Consider the following 25,148-nt stretch of genomic DNA (forward strand, 5'->3'; position numbering starts at 1 on the left):
AGAATTTAGTCAGGACAGAAGTGGCAGATCTGGCCGCGAACCAAGTTCTCTGTCAGTGATGTTTACTGCGAGCCACAAGCTAGTTCGGCTAGTCAGTTTGTGCAGAGAATAGTGGGACGCACTTTTGCAAAACCAAATTTTCTCTCGTTCTTTATATTATTTAGCCAATCATCAATTTGAATTGATCACATGTGAAATTTACAAAAGAAACTAGTGAACTTACATTTTGTATGAAATTATTTTTGAACACTTTCGTTCTTAAAGCAAATAAAAATGGTAGGACTTTTAGAAGAAACTATAACAACTTCAGAAGAACATGCAGCCAATCAACCCATTAAAAAGAATAACATCAAGAATGGGGTGAAAATTCTTGAAAAACAACCAAAGCAACAACAGACATTGATGGAAATAGATGTAGATGAAAATGGAAAAGTTAAAAATGTTGAAGTTGTTCAAGATAGGAAAATTTCTTCCACAACAACATCGACTACAACTTCAGAACCAACATCAACAACAATGGACAACACTGATGATCCAGTAATACTGGAAAATGTTAAACTTTTATTGGATGAAGTGTTGAATTTAGTGGGAAATTCTTTAAATGAAAATGGTGATGTTGATGCTGAAGGTGAAAATTCTAGTGATATGCCGGAAGAGGTAGGTGATTTGTTTTATTTATTTTTAATTTGCATTTTTTTTTACTTTCTTTGCAGAAATGAGTTTAAAGGAAATTCCAAATTCTAAAAAACCACATTACTCCATTGGTTTTCCACTTTTTTTCGGATTTTTCGGAAATAACTCCCCCTTCAATTTTCTTTGTGTGCTCATTGAGAAATCATCCAGAATTTCTGTTTGAAACATTTGCCCAGGTAAATTGGATTAAAGGGACTTCCGTGAAATGAGGGTTGGTAGGGTTCCGTTTAAAGAACATAAAATTCAAAGTATGAAATGGAAATCGATAATGTTCTAGAATCTGGATTCAAAGATATTCCTCGAAACATTTTGCTCAGTAGATTACCTGCACATAGATTCATTTCAAGAAAAGGGTGGGGATGGGTAAGTATTTGGTGCATCGAAAGTTTCATAACAATGGATTCGATTCGTTTCAATTCGTAGTTCGAAAAAAAATAATAATAACTCACGAGTGTCTACTGCCGGATATACCAGGACTGGCGATTTATGTTCAGTAGTACACTTGATGAAACTCTATGAGTAATCTCAGTTGTTAACTTTCATTATAGGAACATGTTGACGCTACGATAGTCGAGAAATTTATAGTAAAGTATGTTTGCTAGTCGCCTCTAGCCGATCGGTTAGAGGCTAGACCCGCAAAGCTAAGATGTATTGCGGTACTAGGCTATATTCCTTGGTCTGTACCTTTAATGGTTAATATGAGAAATTTATAGTAAAGTATGTTTGCTAGTCGCCTCTAGCCGATCGGTTAGAGGCTAGACCCGCAAAGCTAAGATGTATTGCGGTACGAGGCTATATTCCCCGGTCTATACCTTTAATGGTTAATATGAGAAATTTACAGTAAAGTACGTTTGCTAGTCGCCACGGTAGCCGAGCGGTTAGAGGCTAGACCCGCAAAGATAAGATGTATTGCGGTACGAGGCTATATTCTCCGGTCTATACCTTTAATGGTTAATATGAGAAATTTACAGTAAAGTACGTTTGCTAGTCGCCACGGTAGCCGAGCGGTTAGAGGCTAGACCCGCAAAGCTAAGATGTATTGCGGTACTAGGCTATATTCCCAGTCTATACCTTTAATGGTTAATATGAGAAATTTATAGTAAAGTATGTTTGCTAGTCGCCACGATAGCCGAGCAGTTAGAGGCTAGACCCGCAATGCTAAGATGTATTGCGGTACTAGGCTATATTCCCAGTCTATACCTTTAATGGTTAATATGAGAAATTTATAGTAAAGTATGTTTGCTAGTCGCCCCGATAGCCGAGCAGTTAGAGGCTAGACCCGCAATGCTAAGATGTATTGCGGTACTAGGCTATATTCCCAGTCTATACCTTTAATGGTTAATATGAGAAATTTACATAAAAGTATGTTTGCTAGTCGCCACGATAGCCGAGCGGTTAGAGGCTAGACCCGCAAAGCTAAGATGTATTGCGGTACTAGGCTATATTCCCAGTCTATACCTTTAATGGTTAATATGAGAAATTTTGCAGTAAAGTATGTTTGCTAGTAGCTACGGTAGCCGAGCGGTTAGAGGCTAGACCCGCAAAGCTAAGATGTATTGCAGTACTAGGCTATATTCCCAGTCTATACCTTTAATGGTTAATATGAGAAATTTATAGTAAAGTATGTTTGCTAAGCGCCATGGTAGCTGACCGGTTAGAGGCTAGACCCGCAAAGCTAAGATGTATTGCGGTACTAGGCTATATTCCCAGTCTATACCTTTAATGGTTAATATGAGAAATTTTGCAGTAAAGTATGTTTGCTAGTCGCCTCCGTCCACGACACCTAATTGATAGTTGGACGTTAAGTCAGCCTGAAAAATTAGGCATTACTTTACTTTTTTTTTGTGACTCTACTGTTTAGTTAGAGTCACTTTCAGGGACAGAAAGGTGACTCAATTTAGTGTGATGAATGGTAGATCTACGGAGCAGGGTCAGAGCTACGTCAGAGATGAAAGAATTTAGTCAGGACAGAAGTGGCAGATCTGGCCGCGAACCAAGTTCTCTGTCAGTGATGTTTACTGCGAGCCACAAGCTAGTTCGGCTAGTCAGTTTGTGCAGAGAATAGTGGGACACACTTTTGCAAAACCAAATTTTCTCTCGTTCTTTATATTATTTAGCCAATCATCAATTTGAATTGATCACATGTGAAATTTACAAAAGAAACTAGTGAACTTACATTTTGTATGAAATTATTTTTGAACACTTTCGTTCTTAAAGCAAATAAAAATGGTAGGACTTTTAGAAGAAACTATAACAACTTCAGAAGAACATGCAGCCAATCAACCCATTAAAAAGAATAACATCAAGAATGGGGTGAAAATTCTTGAAAAACAACCAAAGCAACAACAGACATTGATGGAAATAGATGTAGATGAAAATGGAAAAGTTAAAAATGTTGAAGTTGTTCAAGATAGGAAAATTTCTTCCACAACAACATCGACTACAACTTCAGAACCAACATCAACAACAATGGACAACACTGATGATCCAGTAATACTGGAAAATGTTAAACTTTTATTGGATGAAGTGTTGAATTTAGTGGAAAATTCTTTAAATGAAAATGGTGATGTTGATGCTGAAGGTGAAAATTCTAGTGATATGCCGGAAGAGGTAGGTGATTTGTATTATTTATTTTTAATTTGCATTTTTTTTTACTTTCTTTGCAGAAATGAGTTTAAAGGAAATTCCAAATTCTAAAAAACCACATTACTCCATTGGTTTTCCACTTTTTTTCGGATTTTTCGGAAATAACTCCCCCTTCAATTTTCTTTGTGTGCTCATTGAGAAATCATCCAGAATTTCTGTTTGAAACATTTGCCCAGGTAAATTGGATTAAGGGGACTTCCGTGAAATGAGGGTTGGTAGGGTTCCGTTTAAAGAACATAAAATTCAAAGTATGAAATGGAAATCGATAATGTTCTAGAATCTGGATTCAAAGATATTCCTCGAAACCTTTTGCTCAGTAGATTACCTGCACATAGATTCATTTCAAGAAAAGGGTGGGGATGGGTAAGTATTTGGTGCCTCGAAAGTTTCATACCAATGGATTCGATTCGTTTCAATTCGTAGTTCGAAAAAAAATAATAATAACTCACGAGTGTCTACTGCCGGATATACCAGGACTGGCGATTTATGTTCAGTAGTACACTTGATGAAACTCTATGAGTAATCTCAGTTGTTAACTTTCATTATAGGAACATGTTGACGCTACGATAGTCGAGAAATTTATAGTAAAGTATGTTTGCTAGTCGCCTCTAGCCGATCGGTTAGAGGCTAGACCCGCAAAGCTAAGATGTATTGCGGTACTAGGCTATATTCCCAGTCTATACCTTTAATGGTTAATATGAGAAATTTATAGTAAAGTATGTTTGCTAGTCGCCACGATAGCCGAGCAGTTAGAGGCTAGACCCGCAATGCTAAGATGTATTGCGGTACTAGGCTATATTCCCAGTCTATACCTTTAATGGTTAATATGAGAAATTTATAGTAAAGTATGTTTGCTAGTCGCCCCGATAGCCGAGCAGTTAGAGGCTAGACCCGCAATGCTAAGATGTATTGCGGTACTAGGCTATATTCCCAGTCTATACCTTTAATGGTTAATATGAGAAATTTACATAAAAGTATGTTTGCTAGTCGCCACGATAGCCGAGCGGTTAGAGGCTAGACCCGCAAAGCTAAGATGTATTGCGGTACTAGGCTATATTCCCAGTCTATACCTTTAATGGTTAATATGAGAAATTTTGCAGTAAAGTATGTTTGCTAGTAGCTACGGTAGCCGAGCGGTTAGAGGCTAGACCCGCAAAGCTAAGATGTATTGCAGTACTAGGCTATATTCCCAGTCTATACCTTTAATGGTTAATATGAGAAATTTATAGTAAAGTATGTTTGCTAAGCGCCATGGTAGCTGACCGGTTAGAGGCTAGACCCGCAAAGCTAAGATGTATTGCGGTACTAGGCTATATTCCCAGTCTATACCTTTAATGGTTAATATGAGAAATTTTGCAGTAAAGTATGTTTGCTAGTCGCCTCCGTCCACGACACCTAATTGATAGTTGGACGTTAAGTCAGCCTGAAAAATTAGGCATTACTTTACTTTTTTTTTGTGACTCTACTGTTTAGTTAGAGTCACTTTCAGGGACAGAAAGGTGACTCAATTTAGTGTGATGAATGGTAGATCTACGGAGCAGGGTCAGAGCTACGTCAGAGATGAAAGAATTTAGTCAGGACAGAAGTGGCAGATCTGGCCGCGAACCAAGTTCTCTGTCAGTGATGTTTACTGCGAGCCACAAGCTAGTTCGGCTAGTCAGTTTGTGCAGAGAATAGTGGGACACACTTTTGCAAAACCAAATTTTCTCTCGTTCTTTATATTATTTAGCCAATCATCAATTTGAATTGATCACATGTGAAATTTACAAAAGAAACTAGTGAACTTACATTTTGTATGAAATTATTTTTGAACACTTTCGTTCTTAAAGCAAATAAAAATGGTAGGACTTTTAGAAGAAACTATAACAACTTCAGAAGAACATGCAGCCAATCAACCCATTAAAAAGAATAACATCAAGAATGGGGTGAAAATTCTTGAAAAACAACCAAAGCAACAACAGACATTGATGGAAATAGATGTAGATGAAAATGGAAAAGTTAAAAATGTTGAAGTTGTTCAAGATAGGAAAATTTCTTCCACAACAACATCGACTACAACTTCAGAACCAACATCAACAACAATGGACAACACTGATGATCCAGTAATACTGGAAAATGTTAAACTTTTATTGGATGAAGTGTTGAATTTAGTGGAAAATTCTTTAAATGAAAATGGTGATGTTGATGCTGAAGGTGAAAATTCTAGTGATATGCCGGAAGAGGTAGGTGATTTGTATTATTTATTTTTAATTTGCATTTTTTTTTACTTTCTTTGCAGAAATGAGTTTAAAGGAAATTCCAAATTCTAAAAAACCACATTACTCCATTGGTTTTCCACTTTTTTTCGGATTTTTCGGAAATAACTCCCCCTTCAATTTTCTTTGTGTGCTCATTGAGAAATCATCCAGAATTTCTGTTTGAAACATTTGCCCAGGTAAATTGGATTAAGGGGACTTCCGTGAAATGAGGGTTGGTAGGGTTCCGTTTAAAGAACATAAAATTCAAAGTATGAAATGGAAATCGATAATGTTCTAGAATCTGGATTCAAAGATATTCCTCGAAACCTTTTGCTCAGTAGATTACCTGCACATAGATTCATTTCAAGAAAAGGGTGGGGATGGGTAAGTATTTGGTGCCTCGAAAGTTTCATACCAATGGATTCGATTCGTTTCAATTCGTAGTTCGAAAAAAAATAATAATAACTCACGAGTGTCTACTGCCGGATATACCAGGACTGGCGATTTATGTTCAGTAGTACACTTGATGAAACTCTATGAGTAATCTCAGTTGTTAACTTTCATTATAGGAACATGTTGACGCTACGATAGTCGAGAAATTTATAGTAAAGTATGTTTGCTAGTCGCCTCTAGCCGATCGGTTAGAGGCTAGACCCGCAAAGCTAAGATGTATTGCGGTACTAGGCTATATTCCTTGGTCTGTACCTTTAATGGTTAATATGAGAAATTTATAGTAAAGTATGTTTGCTAGTCGCCTCTAGCCGATCGGTTAGAGGCTAGACCCGCAAAGCTAAGATGTATTGCGGTACGAGGCTATATTCCCCGGTCTATACCTTTAATGGTTAATATGAGAAATTTACAGTAAAGTACGTTTGCTAGTCGCCACGGTAGCCGAGCGGTTAGAGGCTAGACCCGCAAAGCTAAGATGTATTGCGGTACGAGGCTATATTCTCCGGTCTATACCTTTAATGGTTAATATGAGAAATTTACAGTAAAGTACGTTTGCTAGTCGCCACGGTAGCCGAGCGGTTAGAGGCTAGACCCGCAAAGCTAAGATGTATTGCGGTACTAGGCTATATTCCTTGGTCTGTACCTTTAATGGTTAATATGAGAAATTTATAGTAAAGTATGTTTGCTAGTCGCCTCTAGCCGATCGGTTAGAGGCTAGACCCGCAAAGCTAAGATGTATTGCGGTACTAGGCTATATTCCCAGTCTATACCTTTAATGGTTAATATTTTACAAGTAAAGTATGTTTGCTAGTCGCCTCCGTTCACGCCACCTAATTTGGTAGTTGGACGTAAAGCCCAAGTTTTCCTCTCCATATAAGGGCAACAAGTTTCAATTAATATTGGAAGAAGACAACTAATGTCCGACTAAAAAAGACCAAGAAAAATCCGGAAAAAAATTAATAATTCATACCAGATTGGTTAGTTAATAAAAGAAAAGAAAGTACACAAGTTAAATGTACCTGAACCAATGAAGTCAGGTAAAATTTATCTTTAGTACGATATATTGCGTAATTTAGAGTGGTGCACCTTGTTCCTACGCAGAGATAAAAATAATTTGAACTTCATGAGATGAGGACTATTTTGATTTGACATACGTATGTAAATAGAGTGGCATTTGGTTTTAGCGAGTAACTATTATCGGGCCCGGTGATGACCATTGTGCCAAAGAGACTCTTTCACAACTATCTGTTGCGGAAAATTATTTTCTCGTAACTTGGGATTTTTACTAGGAAAAAACTTTCCACTTTTCTAAGTAAGAGTGACACGTCACAGATCCCCAGGCCACCAATAAAATTAATATCTCTAGATCTAATGTTTTTATCCACAAAGATCAAGTTCAAATGAATGCCAGGAAAATAAAACGAAAACAATTATGCAGTTCACCCAAGCTGAGTCACTTCCGGCTACTAATGTTGTATGCATGAAAAACATCGAGTTATTATTTTGTATTTCTTTGTTTTGCTTTCCAGGAGGCGCTTCACCATAAAGGCATATTGAAACATGAACGCAACTATCCTAATAAACATGTGGATTTCGATCTCGCCTTACAGTATATACCATTCGATCCGAAAAAAGACTACACGATTGATATCCAATTTGTGGAAACAATCAAAAAACGTGTAGTCTCGTATGCAGCCTTGTATGCACAGAAAAAGGAAGAAGAAGAGGAAACTGTCCAAGCTGCAGCTGCAGCTGCACTGCAAGAGCCAACATCTGCTGCTACAGATGAACATACCAAGTTAATGGATGCTGCTGACACGAACGGTGTTTCAGTGAAATCTGAGTGAATTATTATTTTCAATGGTGGGGGGAAAAAACTATGTACAAAATCAAATCAAGAAAGTATTGCTAGCTTTTAAATGAAATTGACGCTGTTTAGTATTAGTAATAATACAAAATTTAGTTTTTTTTCTTTTCCGTCGAGAAAAATAACAATTATATACTAACAGATACACATTAGTGACCAAACATTCCATGGAAATTGTGGAAATGAAGGCTTGGAAAACTAGATCTGAAAGAAAATAGAACCAGGTAGAAGAAAGCGTGAAAATGCAGCCTCTTAGGGCTCCTAAAACCCAACATTACTTTTAAAAAGGTTTAAAACGAAATTTAATTGATCCAACATTAGTTGGGAGCACAGCAGTTAGTGGCTAGACCCGCAAAGCTAAGATGTATTGCGGTACTAGGCTATATGCCCAGTCTATACCTTTAATGGTTAATATGAGAAATTTACATAAAAGTATGTTTGCTAGTCGCCACGATAGCCGAGCGGTTAGAGACTAGACCCGCAAAGCCAAGATGTATTGCGGTACTAGGCTATATTCCCCGGTATATACCTTTAATGGTTAATATGAGAAATTTACATAAAAGTATGTTTGCTAGTCGCCACGATAGCCGAGCAGTTAGAGGCTAGACCCGCAAAGCTAAGATGTATTGCGGTACTAGGCTATATTCCCAGTCTATACCTTTAATGGTTAATATGAGAAATTTTGCAGTAAAGTATGTTTGCTAGTCGCACCTAATTTGGGTAGTTGGACAGTAAAGCCCTCCTGAAAAAATACCTTTACATTTATTTTTTAGTACTGAAATAAGAAATCAGAAGTATTATAACCTGATTCAAACAATTACACTCTCTCGAAATGGTATCTGCATACCCAATACATCTAATTAAACATATTGTGCTTTCTTCGTATTGTTTGCAATTGTTAGTGGAAAAACATTGAAAAAAGAATAAACTTAATTTGAAAAGAAAAAAAAATGTATTTTCAAAATTATATATTTAAATTAATTTTCTTAAATTACATTTTTATTTCACAATTTTTATTTATTTATTTTAAAGTCATTTTATTTAAAAAAAAAAAAAAAAAATATGTAATGAATCATTAAAATTAATTCCGTTTTTTAAAATTTTTAGAGTTATCGTTTTTCTTTAATATAAAAAGAAAGTAACTTAAAATCTAAAACCAATTTTAAAATATATGTCAAATTTATAATTATTCCAAATCAATTGATCAATTTTGTAAAAGAAATAAATAAAGGAACAAAAAATATTAATATCGTATGGTGATTTACTGAATACAAAATAATAATAATATTACAAAATTGTCTTTCAAATGTACTATTATTACTAAATTAATAATATTTGTTTTTTAGGAAAGCTAATGCATAAAAAGAAAAAATTGTACACACACACAAGCAAATTAAACAGTTTTTCTCATTATTATTGAACAATATTAAAATAAGCTATTATATTAATTAATTAAAATAATTATTACTGAATAAAGGCACAATGTGTTATTTTCAATTTTTAATTATCTTGATAAATGTTATTATAAAGAAGAATAAGTCAGCCTTGATTTTGTTAATTTTTTTTTAAATTAATACAAAGAAAATTAATAAAAAAAATTAAAAACTGTTTATTTTAATTATAATCATATAAAATTAATACAACAATATTATATATAAATTGTAATAATAATATAGGGGCAAATGGTGTACAGCAGCAAATTTAAGAACTAATAATAATTACACAAAAAAAATAATAATTAATAACATTAATTTTCTTCTTTCTTTTCTTTTTTTTTTTGTGACTAAGGATTTTTACTTTATTAATTTAAAAATTAAATAAAGACAGGTGAAAATTTAGTAATTAAAAAACAAACAACACGACTAAAAACAAAAAAAGTAAAAAATATAATTAAAAAAAATCTTAAATCGATTAATTGATAATGATTATTTTTCCCCCTTGATTGTTTTTCTTTTTTCTTTTGATGAAACTGATTGTTAGGACTGTTGTTCACCAGAGACCAGATGAAAAGCCACCGGGTGGTACACGAGCTCTAGGGTTGTTGGTACCATTAGTTCTGTTGCCGTTTACGATTGGCTGCTGTGAATTGCCATTCATCATAGCCGTTTCAACATTGTTATGTCCGCCATCAGTATTATCACCATTTATGTGCTCTGAAAGAAGAAAATAAAATAAAAAAAGAACAATAAATATTTATTTTTATTTTGTCTGGCCATATTGGTTGTGCAAAGGACAATATAGTGAAAAATTTATTATTTTTAAATCTATCTTTCAGCTGATCCTCAAGTTCAGAAAACAGAAGGCTCGGCCTCCCTCGACGACAACAGCGGAGCGGAAGCTGGTGGCAGACACCATTTTTACATTTAACTCACAGGTTGAATACAAAATCTAAAACCTCCTACAATATTTATTTCTTTTAATTTTCTATTTAATTTTATTAATTAAAGAGATAGTTGGAGATGAGAGATGAGCGAAGAGAGAGAGAGCAGAATGGCGCCAAATCCTCTTCAATCTGGCGCTCAAATTACGTAATCGATGACCCCCTCCCCTACTTAATGTTTCCTTATCAAAATAGCGACCTCAAAATAAATATTCAACTATTATAAATCATGGCTATTAATTTGTTAATGAACAAAGATTCTTTGGAAGAATGGCTGGTTCAATGTGCTTTCGACCTTTTGGGGGGAAGCAAATAAAGTCAACCTCTGAGCTCTCACTGCAACCTTTACAGCCGTGTTTGGATCCTTATTGGAGGAGGGAATTCCTGAGGAAGACTAGCCGGCGATTTGCCTCCCACACAGGACAAGGCCTTTGCTCTGACACAGCAAGAGTTCCGGCTACTTCTTTTCGGCCAAGTGATTCGGCCTCCACCCCTTGTGCTTTCTTAGCCACCAGTTCCCGGAAATGACTTCAAATAAATGCCAGGCTTTGTGGCAGAATGCTTTAGTAAAGTAAAGCTTGCTCTATGCATTCATTAAGGGCATCTCACCAACTCATCTGAATGTTTTGATATTAGTAAGTACAAGTTTTACCTAATCCTCCCGGTTTCATCATCTCGAGACTTTTTCTCGAAGAAAAATAGAAAAAAGGGTTAAGCCCTTCACTTTATCTACGTGGACACCAACGCCCGGGGGTACCCTGACGAACAGAACCTTTATCAAAGCCGCAACACTTTGTCCTGGGTGATCAACCACAGTTCTACAACCCAGTCTTCAATAAATTTGGCAACTCTCTAAGCACATCTTTGACTTCGTAATTACGAATCCTCCCCATCCCAAAAACACAATTACCCCATCCAAAAAAAAAAGACTTTCAGGCTGGCCTTTAACCTAAACTTCCCGAGATATCTTGAAAAACCTTGATTTTTAGACCGCTGCTAATCACAGCAAATCCTGGTTATTGATGGACCATTCATTAGAATTAGCACACGTTTTTGAAAAACTTTCACTGCAATTATTTAATTGCATTTACATTACAAGTCAGCCACAAAGTCCAAACAGCTGATCGATAAATTATTTAAATCGATATGCTAACTTTATTTCGATCTAAAAATAACTTATGATGACTAAGAAAAAAACCAGTTACTAAAATTAAGCCAAATATTTTTGGAGCAGGAGATAAACAGAAGTATTTATAGACGGCTGATTAAGTCAATAGGCGTTTCTGGTGTATTTCTTTCCCTTTTCTTTAAAAGGCCCTCATTAAAGGCGTAGAAAGATGGCACCAATAGTTCACTAAGGATGGCATGCATGATCCTGCACAAACTTGTTTCAAATTGTTTAAACATTCTAAATTATATCGAGCTTGTTATTAGTTATGGCACCATTTTCTCAATTTACTCAAGACAAAAGTATTGCCTTCTTGTAGATTTATAAGTTTCACAGCTTCAAAGGTTGCATTGCGATTTTGCCCAGTTCTCGATGTGGAGGGTCAGCCGGAAGTAACAATTATAAGGTCCGCCGAGACCGAAACAGTCTGCACGCATCATCAGGGGTTAGAGGCTAGACCCGCAATGCTAAGATGTATTGCGGTACTAGGCTATATTCCCAGTCTATACCTTTAATGGTTAATATGAGAAATTTTGTAGTAAAGTATGTTTGCTAGTCGCCTCCGTCCACGGCACCTAATTTGGTAGTTGGATGTAAAGCCTGCCTGAAAAAATAGGCGATTACTTCTTTCTATTTTTTATTTTTCATATTCTGTTCATCCAAATCCATCAAAAGAAAGCAATACTTCTGTAATGAATTTAATGAAAATGAGTATTTTTGGGAGGAATCAAATTCAGTTTAACTAATTTGATAACTATCAAACTGAAAAATCAGCACTTTTAGTGCTCGTACATCTCCACAAATTAGTAAAAAGCCTTCAGCGCTTTGCTGAAAAAACGTTACATTCTGCATTCAGCGATTTTGTTGGCTGTACAATTAGGCAGGTTATTTTTATTCATCAATCTTTTGTTTAAATTTCAAATTTACAATTGTGAAAACAAACTTAAATGCCAATATTTTTAATATCGATACAAGCTGAATGCTTTTTAGATAATACCCAAGTTTAAAGACAAAGTAAACAAACACAGAGAGTTGTTTTTTTTTGCTAACAGGAAGTGACGCATGCGCACGATGGTCCTACTTTGAAGATGTGATAAGACACATTTGAAGAACTATATTTTGTAAACTTCTAATAGAAATATATATTATTAAAATACTTCAAAATATAAGAAATACATTAGTTAAAACACACAATTCAAATGTTAGTATTTAACTTAGAGCAATATTCAATAAACATTTTATTTTTATAGACTTTTTACTTTTAAGGCAAACATAAACATATGTTATTCATATTAGCCTTAATCTGAAAAATGTTTTTTTTTTCTGCTTGAAAACAAGCAATCAGAGTAAATGTTAGTAAAGAACAAAACAAAACGTACACTAACAACAATACACAAACAATGCACATAGATTAACTTTAAAGAGTCACCAAAGAAATGAGAATATGAATCTTTCTTTTCAGTTCTTTAGTGACATGGAAGAAATAAACTGTGGTTACCTTATCGCATTTTTGTTCTATTTACCCAAGAATGATGTACTGATAGCAGGCTGTGACTGAGAAGTCCTTGAAGGTTTCCAGAGAGTGACTTTACTTTTCTTTTGATAAGAAAATTGTACTTAACAAACACACAGTGCTCCAGGATAAGCTTCTCTTGAAGAGATCATGGTAAGGCTTATTGATTACCTTCAAATGTGTTATCCTGGAGGACTCCGGTGTTGTCCAATACAAAGCAGCATGCACATCCACCCAAACACCAAAATACAAAAAAACCAAGCTACTGGGACGGACACACGATTAAGGAAGATCTGGATAGAAAGCAGAAAGAGACTCGTGGTCTTTAACTCGCTTATTAAAGATACAGTGAAATTCCATAGTCGAAAGCATTATACTGTACGGTAGTGAAACATGGACTCCAGGAAGTCAAATTGTTGGCAACCGAGATGAAGTTTTTTGGAGAAGGTCCGCTCGAAAATCACGTTTAGAAAGAGTAAGCAATTCGGAGATAAGAAAGACTGTGGAAGTAGAGAAGGATATCCTCCAAAGGATTACGGAGAAAAGGTTGGAGTGGCTCGGACATGTTTCAAGGATGGATGAGCAAAGGATTCCTAGACGGATCATGGAATGGGACCCAGAGAGAAGAAGGAGAAGAGGCAGGCCGAAGCTGTCATGGCTGAAGATGGCTAAGGAGGATATGGCTGGATATGGCGTTTCGATAGAAGATACAAAAAATAGAGAGATTTGGAGGAGTAAAATAAAAAATTAAATTAGTTTGGGCGAGGGAATCCTCATTGTGGGGAAAACCCTTAGAAGAAAAATTAAAGATACAGATCCAAGGGGATGTCCATAGATATGGGAAATGTCCCTGAAAGGTTTTGGACTATCATCCATCACGAGGAGGTCTTCCTGATCACTTGTTGCAAGGCGGAAACATGAGTGAAGCCGAAATCTCTTCACCAAACTGATTTATCAAAGTCCGGACAGAGATGCATTAAATTTTCACACTACGTCGGGTAAAAATGTAAAATATTTAATACACGATCTATTGAATTTAAAAGAAAAAAAAAAATTATTTAGCAAATGGACTATGACTATCCTAAGAAATGTACATCGCCCTCAACTTGACAGCAAACCTTTGATCCACATCAATGCTTCCTTCACCATGACTTCGGCCAATCAATTCCTGTCCATCGGAAGTGCAATATTTCTGAATGTTTTCCTACCCACCCCTCCAAAAAAAATTCTTTTGTAAAAAATGAAACTCCTGGAAAACCCACAATTGATCAATTTTCTTCTAAACGTTACAGTTAAATTTTATAAACATAGAATAAACTGTAAATGAGACAAAAATTAATTTTTTGAAGAAAAATGATTAATAAAAAAAAAAAATCGTGCTTGATTGGCTACAGAATAGTTTGTGGAGCCGCCACGACTGGTATGAATCATCATCATTTCATAATCACTACAAATGAACTCATGATGATAACCGTTCTGTTCCCTTTAATACAGTTAGGTCATTTAACTTCCATCGTAATTAATGACATCATTTTTTTTCCATTCATTCATTAAATTATCGCTAATTTATTTTTAATATTTTTTTCTTCTACTTTTAAGAATTATACCACGATAAAGAATAAATCGATTCTACCATTTTTTTTTCTTTTAGGTCGCGCCATCTTATCGTATATCCAAAGGCGCCCAAAGGCTTATGAATGCACAGTGTCGCTCTCCTGGATAGTGCTCTTTCTCATTATAGGCTACCACTATCCATTATCAGCGCTAAGGGAGTCTAGTGAACACTAATCACTTAACCAAAAAAGAAGAAGTTTAAAAATTCATTAAATACATTTTCTTTGTAAACAGATCACTTATCGATCAATCGATTTTTGAATCGATTTCTGCCATCTTCCCCACCCCACCCCACCAACTTTCTTTGGAAACCAATTTCAGCTTATGCATAAGCATAAAACGCGCAAGCAATTAAAAAGCTAAATTTTATGACGTCATAATTTTTTTTTTTTTAAGGAAACCTAGTTTTACGTAATCAGTTGTACGTAGGAGTGAGGTTAGGGGGCATGCAACTGACTTGTACGGGGTGTTACCAATCTGTGTAACAATAAGTGAGAGAAGAGAAGGGAAGGCTATGCGGTTAGCGTATTGGATTCCCACGCGGAGGTCCCGAGAGTTCGAGAATCCAGGCTGCTGACCCTTTAGATTTTCTCTCTTCCTAGGAGCTTCTTACAGATAACACTGTCCCTGGTGATGGACAGTGTTATCTGTAACGAGAGAACACTGTCCGAAGGCCGGCAGTGCACTGAAAAAAAAAAGCTCGGGGCGCCAATAACCTCGTAATGTTGACGCGCCTTAAATCGTTAAAAATAAAAATTATAATAATAAGTGAGAGAAAATATTTTACTAAAATTTTCGAATTAAAATAAAAAAGAAAAAACACGAAACCGGAAGTGAGTAACTCTTCAATTTCATTTCTCATAAAACTCGACGCTATTAACGTAATGTTGAAAATATATAGCATATTGTGGTTTATTATATTTATCCCCGCGTAGAAAATAATATTAAACATTAAAACACATAACACATCATAAAAAATCAACAAAGCACATCCATGAAACTAAGACCATATTTTCATGCTCTAGTTAATTTAGAAAAGGCTGAAGGAAAATCCATTACCACAAAGCATGCACCAATCAACAAACAAACTAAATCATGCAAGGGAAAACAATATTAAAGATTCGCTTCCTTCCCCCCACCTATGACCATAGAAATTTCTCTCGATTATTAAAACAATTATTTTTTTTTGATTTTGTTCAATTCTATTAATTGACTAGATTATTACTAATTGATTTTTTTTTTTTTTATTTTGATACGACCTAATAACTGGATCGAGTTCATGTACAAACATTCTTGTGCTTTGTACATCTACGCTCAATTCCAAATTAATTAACATATGTTAAAAGGGAACCCATTCTCCATTAAATTAAATTTACATAAAAATTAAAAAATTAACTTAAAAAAAATTGCTATAATTAGATAACATTAAAAATTAATAAATAATTAAGCAGCATAACTGTGCATGAGTAAAACAAAAAATTAATTAACGTGTGACATGAGAAAAAAAATTAGCATAAATTAAAAAATAAAAACAAATTGGCCAAACTCATTTCCTGTAAATATATTTACAAAATTATCTTATTAAATAATATTTTAGCATTGTGTTTTCGAAAAGTCCACCATGAAAACTCATTCTAATGATTTTTCCCTGTAACTAGGTACCACTCTTGTTGCATATACTTACATTCTTCAGTAGGATAAGAGTCCTGAAGGAGAGTTAAGGAGGTACTTGAAGGTACTAAAGTGCTATGAAAATGGGACGATTGAAAGAAAAAATTCTACTTTACTGAAACATTCATTGTTTTCCCACAAGGAAAATTCATTTAAGAAGGTTTTTTTTTTGTGGTGGGGGTTGGGGTTAGGTTTGCCTCTAACGTGCCATTACCAAGTCGCACAATCAGACTCCTCTTTTAAACGACCTCTGCATGTCACCATACAACACAAAGTGGATAAAGATTTTACGCAGAATCATTGTGTTTAATATAGGCGCCACGATAGTCGAGCCTAGACCCGCCAAGCTAAGATGTATTGCGGTACTAGGCTATATTCCCAGTCTATACCTTTAATGGTTAATATGAGGAATTTATAGTAAAGTATGTTTGCTAGTCGCCACGATAGCCGATCGGTTAGAGGCTAGACCTGCAAAGCTAAGATGTATTGCGGTACTAGGCTATATTCCCAGTCTATACCTTTAATGGTTAATATGAGAAATTTATAGTAAAGTATGTTTGCTAGGCGCCACGGTAGCCGAGCGGTTAGAGGCTAGACCCGCAAAGCTAAGATGTATTGCGGTACTAGGCTATATTCCCAGTCTATACCTTTAATGGTTAATATGAGGAATTTTGCAGTAAAGTATGTTTGCTAGTCGCCTCCGTCCACGACACCTAATTTTGTAGTTGGAGGTAAAGCCCGCCTGAAAAAAAATAGGCAATTACTTTACTTTACTTGTGCTTAATATTTTCAGTATAAAATCTCGTGAATTACAAAACGTGAACTTCTCAAAAAAAATTATATGATCGAAAAGCTGCCCTAAATTTGGTAAAATTAAAAATTACTAGATTAAAAGAAGGGCGTGTAGAAAGAGTACTTAATGGAGGAGCACTACTTTAGGAATTATTCATGGGGGGAACTATAGGGTCTATAAAAGTGTGAGAATGTATAAATATTCAGAGAGCCCCGGCAAGATGTATTTATAAACAAGTAAGATGATCTCTCTCTCTCGGGCTGGAGAGGAGAACACCTGTCCAGCTGGAGATATCTGGAGCCATACAGGGCAGGGAGTGGAGCAGACTCTAGCGACACTCCAGATTGGCACCGTACACACACTGGTACTGCTTTCGGAGAGAGTAAAACTTCTAACAGGACTTCAGAAAAAAAAAAAAAGAGAAAGATTTTAGAAAAAAAAAAACAAATATCAGGATTTAAATAAAATTAAAAATAAATATCAGGATAGCACTTGTTTTAGAAAGATCTGATCTGCCTTATTCGGTGGGGGTATTCGAGTGTTCTAAAAAACACCAGGCGAACAGTTAGCAGCCGTTTTGGTACCCACAGTCTGGGACAGACAAGAGTGTGTACCACCAACCGGTTTTCCTTACCCTACCCACACACACACACACACACACACACTCACAGACACAACTGTACACTTCTCCATGTCCGGCTGCACTTACACTAACGCAGTCAGGTCTACCACCAGTGCACTATAAAAAAGAAAAAAAAAACATTCAGGTAACGCCAGAATCCGCTGGTTTCCTGTGTATTTCTTTTTCTTTTTTTTTTTTCTTGTTTAATTCGAAATACTTCCGGTCTATTTTTGTTTCCTGTTGCACTGATGTATACCACGATAAGAGGAGGTATTGATTTCTTAAAGGTCTACAGAGGAAATATGTGACTTAGGCTCTCCTGAATATGAAAAAGAAATCTGTGTTCAATAAAAAGAGTGGATGCCCTGACCCGCTGGCTTCAGCTGGAATACGAAGTGCTGCCAAACTGGTCATCGCTTAAGCATGGCGTGTAATGGAATCAACAACGTTGGATTCAGTTGGAATCCAACTTGGATAGAAATCAGATCAATCTGGTGACCCATCTATTTACAAGGGCAAAAATAAGTTCAAAGAGTCTCTCATTTCCTGTTTCTTGCGTTCTAGTCGCTAGGATTGAGATCTGGGCCAAGCTTAACGACCAAGTGGGTTCTGGAATCTTTTCAGTCGCCATCTCGTGTTCTTTACCTTATCACCTTTTACACTTTAGTGATTACAATTTAATTCATTTAATACTAGAGGATTCGTTTTCTACTTAATTGAAGATCCAAGGTTGGCAGCACCTGTCAGAAACTAATCCAGTACGTGGATATGACCGGAAATACATGGCATCACCACCATCGGATATGAGCCGATGGGATAATTATCTAATCCCACTCGCAAACTCCATCTCTAGCACCAAATCTTTCCAAATATAACTCTGAATCTTTGGAGTCATTTGGAAAAGAAAATCAATTTTAAAAATGGAAAATGTCTTCAAATCCAGAATAACGATTAAAATTTTCAGAAAATTGATATTATGTAGCTGATAGAACTGTTCACTGTTCTGAGCTGGTGTTTATTAATTGGTTGGAAATCGTTTAGATCATTTTCAGGAAAATCGTGAGAAAGTCACTTTTTCTGGAGCACACGGATTGTTTGCCGGAAACCCTCACAAGGGACAACAGTAGAAAAAACGCGCACCTAAGAGAATAATCCCTTAATTATAAATCGTTAATTTTAAATATTTGGCACTAATACTCAATAAAGAAACATAATTCAATGCCACCTCTAAATATATATAATCTCACTAAATTAAGATGAGAGATAATTTGAAAGGAAGTAGAGCCACAGCTTCCTTCCTGTTTATAAGAGCGGATGCCAGCAGATTCTTGATTAAAAAAAACCCCTTAATAACTTGAACACTGAATGTAGGAAATAAATGCGGCCTTTGATTAATAGAGCTCTGTAATATTTTGAAACTACTTCCACAAATACCTTCGGTTCGAAATCATTTTTTTTTTAATCACGGTTTTAATTATCGCTAAACATGGCTGTACAAAGTGGAAACGTTTAAAGCCCACTAATCTGAAATAATCCATTTAAAAAGGTCATAAAAATAGCGTCCACAGACAGGGGACCCCCCCCCCCAATCTAGACCAATTTTTAAAAAAAATTGTTTAGGCTGAAGGGTCCTCAAAACGGATATTAGCCGTGAAAACTTGGAATCGGAAATTTGAACCGACCACTTCCTTTTTCTGGTGCACAGGAAGTATGGACACTCACACGACCTTCTACATTTCTCAACTAATACGTTTCTTTCCAAACATACGAACGTACGTCCCCCAGTAGTAAGGAAACCAAGAATACGAATTTTCCTGTAGTTCACCTCCTTTTTCGAGAAAACTAGAAGCCATTTTCCAGAAAATGCAGGAATAGAGGAATCTAAATTACAAAGGGGCAGCTAATTGACCAGAAATTTTTATTGTTGGGGGCCCTCCTAGTGGTGTTTAAATTAAATTTGTATATATTTTTTTTTTTCAAGTTACATTTTTCAATTTTCAATTGATCGTGGCCACAAATGTGGAAATGCAAGTTATTTTCGTTTACGTCAATTTTTAGATTTCCATTTAAGAAAATGAGTTTGACCAATTTTTTGGGTATTAAAAATATATATATACATAAAACATAAAAAAAAATTAATACAAAATACAGACCACTATTTCCGTTAGTTACAACACGTTGGTCAGGTTCCGTTGTTGGTAAAATATTAGATTGTAATTTATTTTTAGGCTTGACAGCCGACTTTGGCGGCGAAGGGGGACCAAAAAGTCTGCAGAATGAATCGTTACCAGAGTTCTGTTTGGCCGGAGTCGCAGCAGCGGCAGCGGTTGTTGGAGCGGCTGCAATGCTCTGTCCACCGCCGTTCGTCATGGATGGAGCCGTCGGTTCATCGCTCAGGAACACATTGGAAGCCAAATGATTCTTTACACGTCTGAAGTTGGTCTCTTGGGAGCCGCCGGTGGTGCCGAAGATATCACTTGAACCGCCACCGGGTGGTTTTAGTACTCTGTGAAAAGAAGATAAAAGAAAAATTATTATTATTATTTTTTTTTTTTTTAAATCCTTTTAAGGTGAAAAATGGCACAAAAAGAAGGCCATGGAAGTTTCGAATCCCATCGTCTGACAATTCTACTATATTCTACTGTCGAAGGAAGCGTTCAGAAATATAATAACCACTGCTGAGGATCTTAAAAAGAAGGCTGCAAGATGATGTAACAGTCTAGACGGAAGCTGTCTGGTCACAAAAACCCTGAATTCAGTGCGATTCCTTGGAGTACAGAACTAGCGGAAGACACAAGTTACGGAACATCAACTCCTTATTTAAAAAAAATTATTAAAAAGAAGATGAAAAGATTGCTGCATTTAAGCCGAAGACTTTAAAACATGCCAAAATGACCTTGCGCTTCTACAAAAAAGAAATACTGCCTTGTAATGAATGGGGGGGTCTATTGTGCGGTAATCATGAAAAAGAACAATAGAGCTTACACGCTAACACCTCTTTTCTTTTTTGGAAAAGATCATTCTGAGAAGCGCTGCTGCTGCAAAGGAGAATAGTGGTCCAGCTATAGAAGATAAGAAGAATTCAATATCTCAAGATACAGGTGGTAAAGTCGGTGGGCACCTGTACCTGCACTGAGGTTGGAGGAGGAACAACGCGGGGTCAAAAAAAAAAATTAAATTAAAGACAGTTTAAGGTGGAAAACTTTGAGGTGGTGAAAAAGAAAAGGTTGCCAGTTTTCTGGATGACGTGCTGAAATGGGAATGTTGCTCACAAAAAAATAAAAACGCCCAAAAATTTTATCAAAAAAAACAACCCAAAAACTTCTCGATTGTTGTTACATTTTACGACCAATTCAAACTGTTTTCGTTGTTTTTATTGCTTTGTATTTCAAACTAAAGAAATTATATCAACGGAAAGGTCGACAAACTTACAACAATAACGAAAAATAAATCACAATGAGCTAAATTTAAAGCCTGATTAACAATAAAATGAAATTTCTATCTATTTCCTGAAAATAAATAAATAAATTTTGACCCCACCCCCCCCCCAAAAAAAACTTACCGGTGATGACTTGGAGTACCGCTGAATTCAGCGCCGAAGATATCACGACTTTGTGGTGTAGATGGGGTTGATGGAGTTTTCATTTTGTTTGGAAAAAAAAGTGGTTTTTCTTTCTCACAAGATGGAAAAATAATTCTTTTAAAAGATCGTCACAATGGTAGGAGTGTAGACCGGTGAAAGTAATCTGGGCTGTCCTAGAAGCTGGTTGGTGTTCACGTCACGGGAGTTAGCCTAAGACTGAACAAGATAAACGGAGCGACTGTAGAGGTTATGCGTGTGTCTGCGTGGCGTGGAGGAGGTGGCTGGAGAATTGCCGCCATAGTGGGGGGCAGAGCACGGTCCTTAGTCACCAAGGGCATTATCACGCACACCACAATCTAATATACAGCTCCATCTCGCTCTACCGCACTGATATTACTATTCATACATCTCACTCAAACCGCCTACTCCACCTCTCTACTACTACAACAACAACAGCGCTCTTATGTGGCTGCTTTTTTAAATAAATGAATAAAAGAATAGAAGTTCTCTCCTAAGAATCGAACCCACCAACTGTGAGTCACCACTTCAACATTCTCTCACAACCTCACCAAGATATTCTTCTCTCACCAAACATGCGGAGAGAGAGTTATCATATTTAGACCAACTGATCAATCATGTCCATTTAATCACAACTATCTCACTAATTTATTTACATTTTTTTCCTCGCTCTAATTAAAGAAAAATACTCAATTTTATTTTCACAATCTCAGCCACTAGAAAGCTCAAATTATCCACATTGAGTTTCACGCAGTATTGCCACTTTCGACCTGAACAGATACAGTTTTACTTTATACCTTTCATGGTTAATATGAGATATTTACAAGTATGTTTGCTAGTCGCCACGATAGCCGAGCGGTTAGACGCTAGATTCGCAAAGCTAAGATGTATTGCGGTACTACGCTATATTCCCAGTCTTTACCTTTAATGGTTAATATGAGATATTTACATGTAAAGTGTGTTTGCTAGTCGCCACGATAGCCGAGCGGTTATAGGCTAGACCCGCAAAGCTAAGATGTATTGCGGTACTAGGCTATATTCCCAGTCTATACCTTTAATAGTTAATATGAGAAATTTATAGTAAAATATGTTAGGCGGTTAGAGGATAGATCCGCAAAGCTAAGATGTATTGCGGTGGTAGGCTATATTCCCAGTCTATACCTTTAATGGTTAATATGAGAAATTTATAGTAAAGTATGTTTGCTAGTCGCCACGGTAGTCGAGCGGTTAGGGGATAGACCCGCAAAGCTAAGATGTATTGCGGTACTAGGCTATATTGCCAGTCTATACCTTTAATGGTTATTATGAGAAATTTATAGTAAAGTATGTTTGCTAGTCGCCACGATAGCCGAGCGGTTAGAAGCTAGACCCGCAATGCTAAGATGTATTGCGGTACTAGGCTATATTCCCAGTCTATAACTTTAATGGTTAATAAGAGAAATTTACAAGTAAAGTATGTTTGCTAGTCGCCTCCGTCCATGGCACCTAATTTGGTAATTGGATGTAAAGTCTGCCTGAAAAAATAGGCAATTACTTTACTTTTTTACTTTACTCGGGTCTTTTTTTTTTAGTGCATGTCAACTTTGTTATGATAATTCAAGATATTGTGGTTTCATTTCCTGTAAAGTAACCTGTAAAAATGTGTTTGATGTTTCGTGAAAATGATAGCATCTAACTAATTTGAGATCTTATTAAGAGATTTGGCCAATTATATCAATCAACTAGGAAATGCAAGAAGTGTTCCTCATAAAATGTTGCATTACTTAAGAGTTTTAGTTACTTAAGAGAGTTGGAGAAGCGAAGAAGAGTCACAAAAAAGAAAGAATTTAGCAGAAATAGGAAGTTATTTTCTCCGAGGGCTTTAACCCAAGGGAACATATTGCAGCCCTGCAGACAGCCTCTAGGGTCACTCCCAGAGGGAAAGTTTCAATACCATGTTTTGAAAATTAAGAATAAAATCTTCCATTTCCAGCCAGATGAGTACTAACTAATATTGTTTCTATTCTTATCTAGTTATTTACATTCTTGGTTTCTCAAGTCGGCTGTGGCTTGCATAACAATTACCTAGAGCATAAAAGAAAGGCAGCCACAGCCCTACATTCTAAACAGATTCTGCTATGAATCCTCAGTCTCAACTTCTACTCCTTTACTGTATGTTTTTATGTTCCCCTTAACTAGACAGCTGATTTATTATAATTTTTTAATAAAACATTTGTATTACTAATAAAATAACAGTGTGTACGTCACCTATTGAATACTGAACATATTCGATTTAAAGTAATCATTGTAGTTATTAAAATCGATTACAAGACCCACATATTCAAGAAAGAAATTCTTGAAACTGTAATAACTCTCCGAACATAATAAATATCTATTGATTTTAATTATACTAATCAAGGTTCATTAGCTAGAATCGCTAGCTGATTTTTCATTCAAAAATGAATCAGCTATTTAATATTTATGATTTGAAGAACATAAATCAAAATAGAAGTGATTTTTATGGTAAAATGTTTACAAACAAACCACACGCTTCATTCAATCACAAATTAGGAGAAACCAATGTTGGATAACCCCCTTGGAAGGTTTCACAAAGAATTTGATTCTCTAATTCGTGAAAAACATTTCATCACAGCCATGATGTGCCATGATACAATGTGCGCTTGTATGAATCGTATTTCTACGAGGAACGGAAGAGTAAATCTGAAAATAGGGTCAGAATTAAAGAAAAGAGGAAGTCTACTCAGATGAAAGGAATCTAAAGTCCAAACTTATCACCATACTGAAAGCCCACTTTACTTTAACCATTTATGGTGCCTCCTCAAAGTATGAACTTTAAAGCTCGTATTAATTTACAGCTGTTCATTAGTCAAATGTAAATATAATTGCGCATAATACATAAAGAAAAACTAAATTGAATGAACACTGAATGAGGGCCATCCAACAACGATGGTCGTCATGAGTCATACCGCTGAAGTGTATTCGAAGGATACTCTTTTCCATCATGCGATCAGGTGATCGCGAGGCCATCGACGTTTCAGCTTCCGGGCAGGACCGGATGTAAAACGGAAAAACAAATCTGAAATGAATTCTCACATTATCTTACCATAGATTATTCTTAAGGCTCTAATTCTTCAATTTTCTTCAAGCTTTTTAATCAAAATTTAATTGTAACTATTCAGTTTGTAACCGGATATTGCAGCGAAATGTAATCTGATCAGAACTAGCCAACCAGGACCCCTGTCCGAGAAATGCACTAAAACGAACCCTTGTGGTAGCTAAGCGAAATATAAAAGTTGAGCTCCAGCGATGTTTCCTTTTTGAGTACACACATACAAATAAAAACCATCGCTACTCTAATCGCTAGTCTCTAACCGCTCGGCTATCGTGGCGACTAGCAAACATACTTTACTATAAATTTCTCATATTAACCATTAAAGGACTGGGAATATAGCCTAGTACCGCAATACAACTTAGCTTTGCGGGTCTAGCCTCTAATCGCTCAGCTACCGTGGCGCCTTATAAACTTATATTTATCAAAATCGAACCATAACCTAGGTTCCGAGAAGTAAGGCCAAGTGCATACCAAGAAAAGACTATTCATATGGCTATTATAATATTTTAAGTTTTACTTTAACTTAAAAGTTCCACTTTAACTTACTTCAACTTAGCCTGTATTATTCTACGTATAATTTCTCAAGTAGCTGGAAAAAGAGAAATATATTTGCTCACAGTCTAAAAATAGAGGTCAGTTAGGGTCACGCAACCCTGCAATCCCGCAGGTAATCGAATATTCTGCGCTCTGGTCATTAGGCCCCCAACTCTGCACTTCCACACGACAGCTGTCTGCGAACTATTCTACTGACTCGCAAAAGTTGGGCAACATTTTTACATCT

General features: G+C 36.0%; 2 protein-coding genes across 7 annotated transcripts in view; one reads left to right on the plus strand and one right to left on the minus strand.

Annotated features, from left to right (window-relative positions):
- Positions 1-23: 23 nt before the first annotated feature.
- LOC141450397 (uncharacterized) lies at positions 24-9,140 on the plus strand. 2 transcript variants are annotated; one of them, XM_074120904.1, is made up of 2 exons: positions 24-657; positions 7,556-9,140. In XM_074120904.1, exons 1-2 carry the CDS (start codon positions 274-276, stop codon positions 7,871-7,873), a joined length of 702 nt encoding a protein of 233 aa, XP_073977005.1. In that variant the 5' UTR covers positions 24-273; the 3' UTR covers positions 7,874-9,140. The 2 variants fall into 2 exon arrangements, with proteins under 2 accessions (XP_073977005.1, XP_073976927.1); XM_074120826.1 differs by lacking the exon at positions 24-657 and adding an exon at positions 4,988-5,561.
- LOC141450536 (microtubule-associated protein Jupiter-like) overlaps positions 8,847-25,148 on the minus strand; it is a 180,146-nt gene continuing 163,844 nt past the window's right edge. For 2 of the 5 annotated variants that reach the window (XM_074121350.1, XM_074121261.1), the window contains exons 2-3: positions 19,808-20,160; positions 8,847-10,046 (exon numbers count right to left, since the gene is read on the minus strand). In XM_074121350.1, coding sequence (XP_073977451.1) covers positions 9,883-10,046; positions 19,808-20,160 — 517 coding nt within the window. In that variant the 3' untranslated portion in view covers positions 8,847-9,882. Of the gene's footprint in view, positions 10,047-19,807; positions 20,161-21,216; positions 21,634-25,148 lie in introns of those variants that run through there. The other 3 variants (XM_074121156.1, XM_074121424.1, XM_074121208.1) reach the window with 3 other exon arrangements.

The sequence above is a fragment of the Rhodnius prolixus genome, unplaced genomic scaffold (genome assembly GCF_049639745.1).
Source record: "Rhodnius prolixus isolate KJV_2025 unplaced genomic scaffold, Rpr scaffold_1, whole genome shotgun sequence".
Lineage (NCBI taxonomy): Eukaryota > Metazoa > Arthropoda > Insecta > Hemiptera > Reduviidae > Rhodnius > Rhodnius prolixus.